Source organism: Macrobrachium nipponense, chromosome 18 (genome assembly GCF_015104395.2).
Source record: "Macrobrachium nipponense isolate FS-2020 chromosome 18, ASM1510439v2, whole genome shotgun sequence".
Taxonomy (NCBI): domain Eukaryota; kingdom Metazoa; phylum Arthropoda; class Malacostraca; order Decapoda; family Palaemonidae; genus Macrobrachium; species Macrobrachium nipponense.
The window spans coordinates 82,486,454-82,500,513 of NC_087211.1; the positions used below are offsets into that span (position 1 = coordinate 82,486,454).

Sequence of the window (14,060 nt, forward strand, 5' to 3'; positions counted from 1 at the left end):
GACTCATTGAATGTTAAAAGTTCCTCTCTCTCTCTCTCTCTCTCTCTCTCTCTCTCTCTCTCTCTCTCTCCATGTGCTGGGACAAACTGGGGGATTTCCGCTGTCTAAGCGTTGTGCATTTATGTTATAAAATAAAATAAAAAGGCGAAGCTTTGATGATGAGTTATAGATCTGAGCCCACGTCAAGATTCTCGTCTCGTCTTGAAGTACGTTTTGAAATTTCAATTTATATTTTTTACCTTTATTTATTCATTCGTCAGTCGGAATATTTATATATAAACAGATTCGCAATTATTCGTTGGTCATAATATAAATGTATTTTGAAACGGCCACGTGTATATATATATATATATATATATATATATATATATATATATATATATATATATATATATATATATATATATATATATATATATATATATATATATATATATATATATATATATATATATATATATATATATATATATATATATATATATATATATATATATATAAACACGTATCAATTTCCTAAAGACAAAATCTACCTCACGCTTCATCATGCAATCTTACCAAAGCACGTATGTGTATATATGTGGCTATACGTGTGTGTGTATGTGCGAGTGTATGTGTGTGTTTTTAAGTATGTCTAAGTGTCGTGCCGTGTATGTCGTGTGTATAGCAGTGCCGTGGTCGGGCCTGACTCCACCTCTTTTATGTTCGAAAAGGGCCTGGGGCTACGTTGTCACTCCGCTCATCTAATCTCTCTCTCTCTCTCTCTCTCTCTCTCTGAGAAGGCGGCAGACAAACACGTACGTACGAACGTTCACACACTACTTGTGTGAGAATGTTCCTTTTCTTGACTCACTGAATGTTAAAAGTTCTCTCTCTCTCTCTCTCTCTCTCTCTCTTCTCTCTCTCTCTCTCTCTCTTCCACCTGAAGGTTTTTACGTCTATCCTTCGTTTAGGTGATTTTTTTTATTAATCTCGATTTTCGGGATTATCATTTTTTTCCTTCTTCTCTCTCTCTCTCTCTCTCTCTCTCTCTCTCTCTCTCGCTCTCGCTCTCTCTCATCTAGCAAAAGATTACATACCCAACATTCTCTATACTTTATTTTTCTTGCACCTTTCCTTCCATTCTGCCTCCTTCTCTTTACCTTTTCTCTGTGTGTCACGCCCTATCCTTCTCTTCTCTCTCTCTCTCTCTCTCTCTCTCTCTCTCTCTCTCTCTCCCCTCCCCTTTGATGTTCGTCCCTTCCTCAGCACCCCTCCTCTTTCTTGCATCTTCCTAGAAAGGCTTCTTTTAACCACCCACAATATAGCCCGCCGCTGACCGGGCAATAGCCGAAATGACAGGTGTCCCACCAGCCTCAGCACGCGATCCGTTCCTACCGCGCGCGCGCACACGCACGCACGGGCACACACTCACTCACTCACTCCTCACTCACTCACTCACACGTAGGCTAAACTCCCAAAAAAAAGTAAAAACAGCTTTTTTTTTCAATTTCAACATTGACAATCATTCCTCGATCGGTCCTAGTGCTTCCCTGTCGAGACCTCGCAAGAAGAAGAAGAAGCATTTTTGTTTGACGTCAGAAAGGGCGCGAAGTTTCGCGCGTCAATTTCTGGAAGAGAAGGTAAACAAAACAAATAAAATTTATATATTTCTGGGATCGCGAAGAACGTACGAGGGAAAATTCCCCCCGTGGATCATTAGGAAATTTAATGAGAATGTTTAATGTGATATATATATATATATTTATATATATATATATATATAATATATATATATATATATATATATATACATGTACGAAGGTATGTACGTACGATGTGTCGCCCAGCTCAGCAGCTCAGGAGCGCGACACCAAACGTCACTTGTGTTTTTTTTCTTCTTCTTCTTCTCCCCCTCCTCCTCCCCTCCTCTATCTATCCTGTGCTGGTTCTCTCTACCCTCCTCTATCTATCTCTCTTTCTCTCTCTCTCTCTCTCCCTGGCCGCGAGAGAGCGAGCCAGCCAGAGAGACTCAACTCTGGCCTGCAGTAGCTCAGAGGATTTGGCGGTGGCCTCACACTGCCTCGTCTACAAGCTCGTCACTCGGGGAGGAGGGAGGAGGAGAGGCCACGACGGACCGCCCTCCTGAGAGGACCGATCGAGCCGCCGTTAACGACGACGACGAAGGCGTCGTAGAAGAAGAAGAAGACGACGACAACCCAATCCATCTATCCCCACTATCTACCTATCTCTCTCTCTCTTTCGTCCCTCCATTTCCTTCTCGAACGGTTAGCCCCAGCGAGAGCGGCGTTACGGAGAGCATCATCATCGCAGACCATCGACGACGAGATGTCGTCGGCGACGCTGACGAAGGCGACGCCAGAAAAATGACAGCTCCTCCTGCTGCTGCTACGTCTGCTACTTCGTGCACCCCTGACGAGGTGTGGTGGGTCTCTGCGTAACAGCATAGTATAATCTTTGTGTGATGGTGATGATGATGATATGATGACGATGATGATTGTGTCTTAAGGGAGCTGTGCTAATAATAATCCATTCTGGTGGTGGTCTCGACGAGGCTAAGAGGCCGGAAGGCTATAGGGGCATTTTAAGAGGCCAAGAGGCCATAGGCGATCTGTGTCGAGCAGTAAAAAAAGCAGGCCTGATTTCCTTGTGAACTGATTCGAAGTGACGGTAAAAAGTGTGATATATATATATATACTGTAACTTCGCGTTTGGCAGGTTGTCAATCATTTCTTGGAACATTGTACCCCTGACAAGTGCAACAGACCTATTGAACGCGCTAAGAAGGTGACTCTTTTATACAAGTTGACGTAGAATTTATAAACGGAGACACGATAGTTCATCGCATTTATTTAAAAAAAAAATCATTTCACGGACGGAAACTGAACAGAAAAGAGAAAATGAAACCGGGGACCATTTTTGCATTTCTGGTTAGTAACGAAAGTGTAGTATAGCCTAAATAATTACTATTATTATCTTTTATAAATATGAAATAATTAACATAATCATGTGAAAAAAAAAACAGGCCAGGGCGAACGGCGAAAAAAATACGATGTAAGATAATCCTCATTCACATTTTGTGTCAAAAACTAACGTGAAAAACAATCAGAAACGATCAGAAAACTGAATATATTCTCTACCGAGGCGGCTTGGTCGTGACTCGTTTAATTCCGAAAAAATACGAGTCAATAACGAATGAATAACGAATTCGTTATTCAATCAAGTGACCCGGCCCGCAGCGGTCGCCATTGCAATGAAAGCCAACAGCTAATTGGCTCACATTATACGAGGCTATGCAGATGAGATGGTTCTTGTGAATGAAGTTAATCGCTGAGAAATTGTAGCTGGATTTGATATATATATACCATATATATATATATATATATATATATATATATATTTATATATATATATATATATATTATATATATGTATAATATATATGAATTTTTTTTTTGAAAATGCAACATCTGTTTAATTACGGAATATTTTGATTTTTATTTCAATTCTCCATTTCTCATTATTTATCATTTTCGTAGGTGAGTCATTTCTGACCGAATAAGAAGAAGAAGAAAAAGAATTAGTCTGTGTGTGTGTGTGTGTGGAAAGAAAATAAAAAGGAAAGAAAGTGACGCTAAAAGAACACAATGAACGAAATACAAAAATAAGATAATATTTTAAAAAATAAATAAAAATCTCCTGGCGACATTATTTCTTTTGGCTCGAAAGAAGAGGTGGGAAAAGAAGCAAGGTCAGGTCAGGCAGGTCTTCCACCTCACGTGACCTTTTCAGCGGCATCCTTTGAAGTTCCAGAGAAGGTCAGTGGCAATCTTTTCTGTTTTTTTTTTTACTCGCCTGAAGATGGACTAAATCTTCACAAGTAGGAATCTCTGTCTATGTTTTTTTGTGTCATTTTCATCCTGTTTCATTCGTGTTATTAGCTTCATCCCTTATCATCACCATTTTCATTATCTTCATTATCAATGCTGCCTCATTGTCACGTCACGTGATCATCATAAATTATAATTTTCTGACGCACTGTCTTGAGTTCATTTTAAAATGTCTAAGTAATTTTCCAGTGGGAGTTGACGCACTTTTAAAACTTAAAAACAGCTTAAATCCTTTATACCTCAGCTTTATTTCAGAATGTGATGTAGCCAGTGAAATTTATAAACTAATATTTGACATTATTCTACATCTAAAACCCATATCTAATATTTGACATTATTCTACATCTAAAACCCATAATCTCCACAAGAATATAAATATGAGGTGTTTTGATTAAAGATGTCAAGTGAAGATATCAAGAGAGGAAATTTGCAATCACACATGAATTTGGTGACATATAATTATTTTGCCATTTTAAGTCAGAACGTAAACGAATTAATCGTTGCCTACGTTTGATATTAACGGTTACAATAAGGACACTAATATAAAAACAATATGCGGTATTTTGACAGAAAGTGTCAGGTGTAAATAGGAAGTTTGTAATCACGAATTTATTTGGTGTCATATACATCACTTTATCATTTCATACCCGTATGAATCGTGGATTATACCTATGATATTAACAATCAAAATAAAAATGCTGACATAAAATAATATGGGGGTACTTTGACCGAAGGTGTCAAGTGCAGATAAAAACATTAAAATCACAGCAGTATTATCTGTCATTATCCTACTTTATTTTATCAATCTTAAGTCACAGCATACAAATATTAATTTTTGCCTATTTCTGCCAATAACGGTTAAAATAACAAGACTGAAATGAAAAGGATATGATGCAATTTAACTAAAAGAATCCAGTGTAGATATGGGAAGTCTGTCGTTGCAGCAAAATTTGCTGTCATGGTCGTAAATTATTTTCCTCGTTTTAAACGTCAAAAACCAAGCGTATTAATCTGTGATATAATAATTAAAACAACATATGAAATAATATGCGGTATTATCAACAAGAAGTTGATAATTTCACAACATTACTGAATAGCTGTCATAATCCTACTTTATTTGTCCCCTTCGACCACAACAAACGCGTATCTTATAAATCTTCGCCCAGCAGTGATATCAACAATTAAAATAACGACGCCGACATTAACAAAAGCCCCAGCCGTAATTAACCGCCCCCCCCCCCCCCCCACCCCTCTCCTTTAAACGTGCGCGCATGCGCCAGCATCAGCAACAGAGTTGTCAGCCAGAGTCGTGATGCAGAGAATGACACACACAGAAATCAATTACGGTTCCGAGGGCGCACGCCGGCATCGCTTCCGTACGGGAGGAATCTTGCCAGGGAACGTGCGAGGAGGTACTAGGTTTACTGCGATTGGAATGAAAACGTGTAGACAGTTGAGAGAAACAGAGATTATAGGATTATCATTCTCCTAGCTGACACTGCAGGATTGTCATTCTCCTGGCTGGCTGGCAGGCTGACTGGGTGACTGCTCTCTCTCTCTCTCTCTCTCTCTCTCTCTCTCTCTCTCTCAGTAGCAAGACACCCCAATCATCGCTGGTCATCTGATGTTCGTCCCCTAATTTCTATATGACAAAGGAGATAAGGACTGGCGTATAATCTAGCGTGGAGGAGGAGGAGGAGGAGGAGGAGGAGGTATAAGGGAGGTGGGTCCACAAATATCGGGGCTCTATTAGAGGTGTATAGTAGAGGGTCAGTTGTAATAGGTTGGGATTAACAGTTGCAAAGGACTTCGAACGCGCTGCTGGGATTATAGGAGAAAAAAAAAAACTTTTATTTCTGGGAACAGCGCCATTAAATAAATATATATAGTTGGTATCAATGCGTCGATAGGAAAGATTAGTAAATGTGTTAAGGATTTGTATAGTATCTTTTTTGTTTTAGTTTTTGTGTAGTTATGTATGAGTATTATATATATATATATATATATATATATATATATATATACATATATATATGATATTATAATCATACATATATAAATATATATGCACTATATACGTATATATTATACATATATACACATATATCTTAGGCAAAAGGAAAGATAAACGTCATCATATGTATCACACGGAAACGAATGCATAATTTTTTTTATTATTATTATTTCTCCTAAAACGTTAATCTAGTCGCTACAAATTCCATGAACTGCGCCTTATTCCCATTCTGTTCTGTCTGTCCTATGCTTGAAAACATTTAAAAAACCTAATTCAATTGCTAAATTTTTATTGAATTTTTTTTCTCACCTTCCAACTATTCTTCTATTTTACAGGATTCTACAGTATGATTTCATAGAATTGAATAATATTTCTCTTTATTACAAAAATGAAAAGGATTTTGTTTATTTTTATAATAAAATAGAAATGATAATCACGTGGTTTACAAATTGAAAAAAATGCTATGTCAAGAAAATTAAATATTAATTGAATACCCTGTATTTTACATCGGCAAATCTGAATATGTATATTATAATAAATATACATTGCAGACATATAATGTTAAAATATGTAGCTCATACATTTATAAGCGAAATCAAGACATTTAAATGGTCTTATAGAATTAAATAATATTTCTCTTTATTACAAAGATGAAAAGGATTTTGTTTATATTTACAATAAAATCGAATAGAATATGCGATATCAAGAAAATTAAATAACATTAGTTAAATGCCCTGTATTTTACACAACCGTAAATCAAATTATGGGTTTTATAATAAATGTACAGAGCATATGATGCATAAAGCTAAATCTTTAATAAGTCCTTACACGTGTTTATAAGGATTATGTACCACTGCCTGCGGCATAAAATATTATTGCAATAACTTAAGAGAACATGTGGGGAAACTTTTCATTGTAACTTATATTTCTTCAAGTTTTCCGGTCAGTCAAAGAATTATAATGACACTGGAGAAGCAAGTTCAATATTTTTGTAACCGTAACGTAATGGCATATGTTGTCAAATACACTCTGAAACCTGTCAACTTTCTAAACTTTTCTCGGAGCTGCTCCGTTTTCTAACCAGCATCAGCAACACTGTTCCTTACTCTCGTCGACATAAATTTTTTTCTTGTTTCGCCCGTATTAACGACATCATTTGCAACTACAAGTGTTCTCTACTTTTGTTCATTTTTTTTTCACCGTATTAACATCAATAGCATCAACAGTACTGTTCCTTACCCATCTTAACATCAATTTCAACTGTCCTTATAATATAACAGTGCTCCTTATTTTCGAAAACACCCAATATTTGATTTTGTCCATATTTACGACACCATGGCCGACAATAATAATGTTCCTTAATTTCGTGAACATGTAACATTTCATTTCTGTCAGTATTAAAGACATGATCACCACTAATGTCTTTATTATGGCAGAGTTCCTTATTTTCGTTAATATGTCATAACAATTTATGCCCGTATTAACGACACCGACAATAATACGGTTCGCTATCGTCGTTATCATTCTAATCTTACCCGTATTAACACAGCATGACCGCTATATACTGCCTCTGTTATATAGAAAAATGTAATGACTTCATGATGACAATGTTCCTTACTTTCGTCAACATTTTATTTTACCTTGTCCGTATTACTGACTTCATCATCGAAGACAATTTTGTTCCGTATTTTCGATAACATTAATTTCTTTTTGGTCTGTATTAACATCACCTGCTACAGTATTTTTCCTTACTTTCATAATTAACATTCATCTTGTCTGTATCAACATCACCGCCATCGACAACATAGCTCCTTACTTGCACTAACAGTTAACATTTCACTTACGTCCGTATTAACATCACTATCTACTTTACTTACCATTTTCTAACAATTTAATTATGACCGTTTTAACGACACCATCACCGCTGCTGCCTCTCTTACGGTCAATTCCAATTGTCTTCGTAATTATAGCGTTCCTTACCCTCCTCAAATAACAATCTATAACATTTCACCTCCGCCCGAATCACCCACATCGCCGAGAACATTAATGTTCCTCACTCTCGTTAATATTAAGCTATCTCAGCTGCTCCGTTTTCTAACCGGCATCAATAATATTGGTCCTTAGTTTCGTTGACATTCGACATTTCTTGTTTCGCCCGTGTTAATGACGTCACTTGCACCAACAACGGTGTTCCCTACTTTTGCTACCATATTTTTTGTTTTAACTGTATTAACATCAACAGCATCAACGATACTGTTCCTTACTTATCTTTAACATTTCACGGCATTTTATCTTCGTCCGTATTAAAGAATATCAGCGTTACTGCCTTAGTTATTTTAAGATTCTAATTGTTTATGAAAACGCCGAAGATCGCTTCTAATTGTCTTTTATAAAAACATCTAAAGATCGCTTCTAATTGTCTTTTATAAAAACATCTAAAGATCGCTTCTAATTGTCTTTAGAAAAATATCCAAAGATCATTTCTAATTGCCTTTCTAAAAACATCCGAAGATCGCTTCTAATTGTTTTTATATTCGCTTCAAATTGTCTTTATAAAAACATTCGAAGATCGCTTCTAATTGCTTTTATATTCGCTTCAAATTGTCTTTATAAAAACATCCGAAGATCCCTTCTAATTGTTTTTATATTCGCTTCAAATTGTCTTTATAAAAACATTCGAAGATCGCTTCTAATTGTCTTTATAAAAACATTCGAAGGTCGCTTCTAATTTTCTTTATAAAAACATTCGAACATCGCTTCTAATTGTCTTTAGAAAAACATCCAAAGATCATTTCAAATTGTCTATATAAAAACAAAGATCGTTTCTAATTACCTTTATAAAAACATCCGAAGATCGCTTCTAACTTTCTTTCTAAAAACATCCGGAGATCACTTCTAATTGTCTTTATAAAAACATCCAAATATCGCTTCTGATTGTCTTTAGAAAAATATCCTAAGATAATTTCTAATTGACTTTCTAAAATCATTCGAAGATCGCTTCTAATTGTCTTTATAAAAACATCAAAAGATCGCTTCTAATTGTCTTTATAAAAACCTTCAAAGATCGCTTCTATTTGTCTTTATGAAAATATCTAAAGATCGCTTCTAATTGTCTTTATAAAAACATTCAAAGATTGCTTCTATTTGTCTTTTTAAAAACATCTAAAGATCGCTTCTAATTGTCTTTATAAAAACATTCAAGGATCGCTTTTAACTGTCTTTATAAAAACATCCGAAGATCATTTCTAATTGTCTTTATAAAAACAAAGATCGTTTCTAAGTGTCTTTATAAAAACATCCGAAGATCGGTTCTAATTGTCTTTTTACAAATATCCGAAGATCACTTCTAATTGTCCTTCTAAAAGCATCCGAACATCACTTCTGTCTTTCTAAAAACATCAGAAGATCGCTTCTAATTTTCTTTATAAAAACATTCAAAGATTGCTCCTAACTGTATAAAATCATCCGAAGATAGCTTCTAATTGTCTTTTATAAAAATATCCAAAGACTCACGGCGTTACCAATTTTAATAATATATATATATATATATATATATATATATATATATATATATATATATATATATATATATATATATATATGTCTGCGGAACCTTTCCCTTGGCCGTAAAGGGTTAACGAGCCTATAATTATTACTCGTCCTCTTTTTCTCCTTCTACCGTTTTTTTTTTTTTTTTTTTTTCCTTTTTTTTCTGGCCTCTGGAAAAAGATGAATGTCGTTACCTTTCATGCGCAGTTTTTTATATGTGTTTTTTATTCAAAGGGGAATTACGTTTTTATATTCCTTTGCCGGCAGGTGTATATGTTCGTGTTGATGTATGTATGTATATGTGTATGTATACTATATAATAGAAATACATATATAATTTACATTTATAAATATAATACACACACACACACACACACACACACACATATATATATATATATATATATATATATATATATATATATATATATATATATATCTTCCACGATTGAATACTATTACTATTACCGCCGTATGTAAGCAAAACCGCCGCAATTATATCAGTAACTTGTATCATTAGTAAAAGTTTACAAACAATACAAATAATTTACATAATTGTGGATTCTTTATATATATATATATATATATATATATATATATATATATATATATATATATATATATAACAATTTAATCAGGATATTTTCCAATTTCTAGCAATGTTATTATCATTATCATCTATTATTTTAATAATAATTCTCCGACTGAGAATTCACCTAAATAGGAGTACAGTGAAGGTGGCCGTGGTACAGTACTGTAATGGGCTGCCCTGGGTCAGTTCAGCAGACCAGCTGCTGACTTGGGAATTGGGCATCAGCGCCCGGGCGCCTGGTTGGATGGCTCGAGGTCACAAACCGAACCGCTGACATCATACCCAAGGTCGATACAGGTCATGTTCTACTCATTTTTTTTTTTTTTTAAGGAGGTTGGGGCGGAACTGTAAATTCTCAAAGAAAATATAGATGAGGCTTTGGTGGCCATGAATAAAAAAAATCATCTTCGATTTATACAATGTCGGAAATTTTGAGTATGGCGAATTGCATAGTCAAGGACTCAAGATTCTGAATTTACAAGATGGTCTAGAAGCCTGTAAAAATCTATTTTTGTAGCCATAATAACAAGTAATTTTGAAGTTACAAAAAGTCTGAAAGCCTGCAGAAGGTGGATAACATAGCCAGGGATTCACTTCATTTTGAAGAGACAATAAGTCTGTAGTTGGTCCTTTTTGTAGTCATATATACAAGACATTTAAAATTTACAAAGAGTCTGTAGATGGTCCTTTTTGTAGTCATAAATACAAGACATTTAAAATTTACAAAAAGTCTGTAGATGGTCCTTTTTGTAGTCATAAATACAAGACATTTAAAATTTACAAAAAGTATGTAGATGGTCCTTTTTGTAGTCATATATACAAGACATTTAAAATTTACAAAGAGTCTGTAGTTGGTCCTTTTTGTAGTCATAAATACAAGACATTTAAAATCTACAAAGAGTCTGTAGTTGGTCCTTTTTGTAGTCATAAATACAAGAACTTTAAAATTTACAAAGAGTCTGTAGATGCTCCTTTTTGTAGTCATAAATACAAGACATTTAAAATTTACAAAGAGTCTGTAGTTGGTCCTTTTTGTAAAGTCATAAATAAAAGACAAATTTAAAAAATTTAACAAAAGAGTCTGTAGTTTGGTCCCCTTTTTTGTAAAGTTTCATAAAATACAAAGAAGACATTTTGAAATTTACCAATAGAGCTCTGTAAGTTGGTCCTTTTTTGTTAAGTCATAAATACACAGACATTTAAAATTACAAAGTCTGTAGTTGGTCCTTTTTTTGTAGTGCAGAAATACAAGATATTTAATTACAAAGAGTCTGTAGTTGGTCCTTTATTTTGTAGTCATACAATCACAAGACAATTTAAAATTTAACACGAAGTGCTGTAGTTGGTCTTTTTTGTAGTCAATAAAATACAAAATTTGAAATTACAGAGTCTGTAGTTGGTCCTTTTTGGTAGTCCATAAATACAAGACTCATTAAAATTTTACAAAGAGTCTGTAGTTGTCCCTTTTTTGTAGTCATAAATACAAGACATTAAAAATCTACAAAGAGCTCTGTAGTTGGGTCTTTTGTGTAGGTCATAAATACAGAATTTAAATATTTAAAAGAGTCTGTAGTTGGTCCTATTTTTGTAAGTCATACATACAAGACATTGAAATTTACAAAGAGTCGTTGTAGTTGGTCCTTTTTTGGTAGTCATATAAACAAGACAGTTGAAATTTACAAGAGTCTGTAGTTGGTCCTTTTTGATAGTCATAAATACAAGACATTTAAATTTAACAAGTCTGTAGTTGGTCCTTTTTGTAGTCAGAAATACAAGATATTTAAAAATTTACAAAGAGTCTTAGTTGGTCCTTTTTTGTAGTCATAAAATACAAAGACATTTAAAAATTTACAAAAGTTTCGGTAGATGGCTGTTTGGTAGTCATAAAATATAAAGAACATTTCCAAAATTTACAAAGAGTCTGTAGTTTGGGTCCTTTTTTGTAGTCATTAAATACAAAACTTTAAAAATTTACAAAAAGTCTGTAGTTGGTTCCTTTTTTGTATCATAAATACAGACATTTAAAATTTACAGTCTCTAGTGGTCCTTTTTGGTAGTCAAAATTTAAAATTTAACAAGACATAAACTTCACAAAGAGCGTAGTTGGTCCTTTTTGAGTCCTAAATACAAGAATTTTAAAATTTACAAAAAGGTCTGTAGTGGTTTATTTTTGTTAGCATAAATGAAAGACATTTAAAATCACGAGTCTGTAGTTGGTCCTTTTGTAGTCATAAATACAAGGACATTTAAATTTACAAAGTCTGTAGTTGGTCCTTTTTGTAGTCATAAAAACAAAGACATTTAAAATTACAAAGTCTGTAGTTAGTCTTTTCCTTTGTTGTCATAAATACAAGACATTTTAAAATAACAAAGTCTGTAGTGCCTTTTTGTAGTCATAAAATACAAAAGATTAAAATTAAAAATTACAAGTTTGTAGTTGGCCTTTTTAGCATAAAATACAAAAGAACTTTAAAATTTACAAAAAGTCTGTAGATGTTCCTTTTTGTAGTCATAAATACAAGAGATTTAAAATTTAACAAAGAGTCTGTATTTGGTCCTTTTTTGTAGTATAAATACAAAAGATTTAAATTTTTAAACATAAGTGTAGTTGGTCATTTTTGTAGTCATAATACAAGAACTTTAAAATTTACAAAAAGTCGTAGTTGGTCCTTTTTTGTTGAAAGTCATAAATAGGGAAGACATAAAATTTTTTCCAAAGAGTCTCGTAGTCGTTTTTTACTTTTTTGTATCATAAAATACAAAGACATTAAAATCTACAAAAGTGTCTGTAGTTGTCCTTTTTTGTAGTCATAAATAAAAGACATTTTGTAAAATTCCTTTTTTACCAAAGACGCAAAGTTCTGTAGTGGTCCTTTTTGTAGTCATAAATACAAGACATTTAAAATTTACAAATAGTCTGTAGTTGGTCCTTTTTGTAGTCATAAATACAAGAACTTTAAAATTTACAAAAAGTCTGTAGTTGGTCCTTTTTGTAGTCAGAAATACAAGATATTTAAAATTTACAAAGAGTCTGTAGTTGGTCCTTTCTGTAGTATAAATACAAGAACTTTAAAATTTACAAAAGCGTCTGTAGTTGGTCATATTGTAGGGTTCATAAATACAAGAACTTTTAAAATTTACAAATAGGTCTGTAGTTGGTCCTTTTTGTCAGTCAGAAAATACAAGAACTTAAAATTTACAAATTAGTCTTGTAGTTGGTCCTTTTTGCAGTCATAAATACCAAGACATTTAAAAAATCTACATAGTAGGTGGTTGGCCTTTTTGTAGTCATAAATGACAGAACTTAAAATTACAAAGAGTCTGTAGTGCTGGTCCTTTTTGTAGTCATAAATACAAGAACTTTAAAATTTACAAAAAGTCTGTAGTTGTTCCTTTTTGTAGTCAGAAATACAAGACATTTAAAATTTACAAAGTCTGTAGTTGGTCTTTTTTGTAGTCAGAAATACAAGATATTTAAAATTTACAAATAGCCTGTAGATGGTCCTTTTTGTAGTCATAAATACAAGAACTTTAAAATTTACAAAGTCTGGAAGCCTGTACAAACTCCTTCGCTTAGCCAAGCATTCACGTCATTTTGAACTGACAAAAGTCTAGACAACTGCAAATGGTGGTGATTTGCGTAACCCAAAAAATGTATATACGCCATTTTGAATTTCGAAAAAGTCTGTGAGTCTCAAGAAGATGCTTTGCTGAATTGTCAGAATCGATTCCAAAAAGTCTGTGAGTCTCAAGAAGATGCTTTGCTGAATTGTCAGAATCGATTCCAAAAAGTCTGTGAGTCTCAAGAGGATGCTTTGCTGAATTGCCAGAATCGATTCCAAAAAGTCTGTGAGTCTCAAGAAGATGCTTTGCTGAATTGTCAGAATCGATTCCAAAAAGTCTGTGAGTCTCAAGAAGATGCTTTGCTGAATTGTCAGAATCGAAGACGATACCTCCACCGCTCTCACCGAAATGACATGACATATATAAGACGAATCATTACTGTAACAAGAGT

At 33.7% G+C, this 14,060-nt stretch overlaps 1 protein-coding gene across 7 annotated transcripts in view; it reads left to right on the plus strand.

Annotated features, from left to right (window-relative positions):
• The first annotated feature begins 2,009 nt into the window (after positions 1–2,009).
• LOC135197277 (uncharacterized) overlaps positions 2,010–14,060 on the plus strand; it is a 98,298-nt gene continuing 86,247 nt past the window's right edge. For 2 of the 7 annotated variants that reach the window (XM_064224399.1, XM_064224404.1), the window contains exons 1-2: positions 2,011–2,420; positions 3,540–3,818. Coding sequence is in view for 1 of the 7 variants with exons in the window: in XM_064224398.1 (XP_064080468.1) it covers positions 2,367–2,420 (54 nt within the window). In the remaining 6 variants the exon portion in view is untranslated. Of the gene's footprint in view, positions 2,426–2,471; positions 2,671–2,708; positions 2,931–3,539; positions 3,819–14,060 lie in introns of those variants that run through there. The other 5 variants (XM_064224400.1, XM_064224401.1, XM_064224402.1 and 2 more) reach the window with 5 other exon arrangements.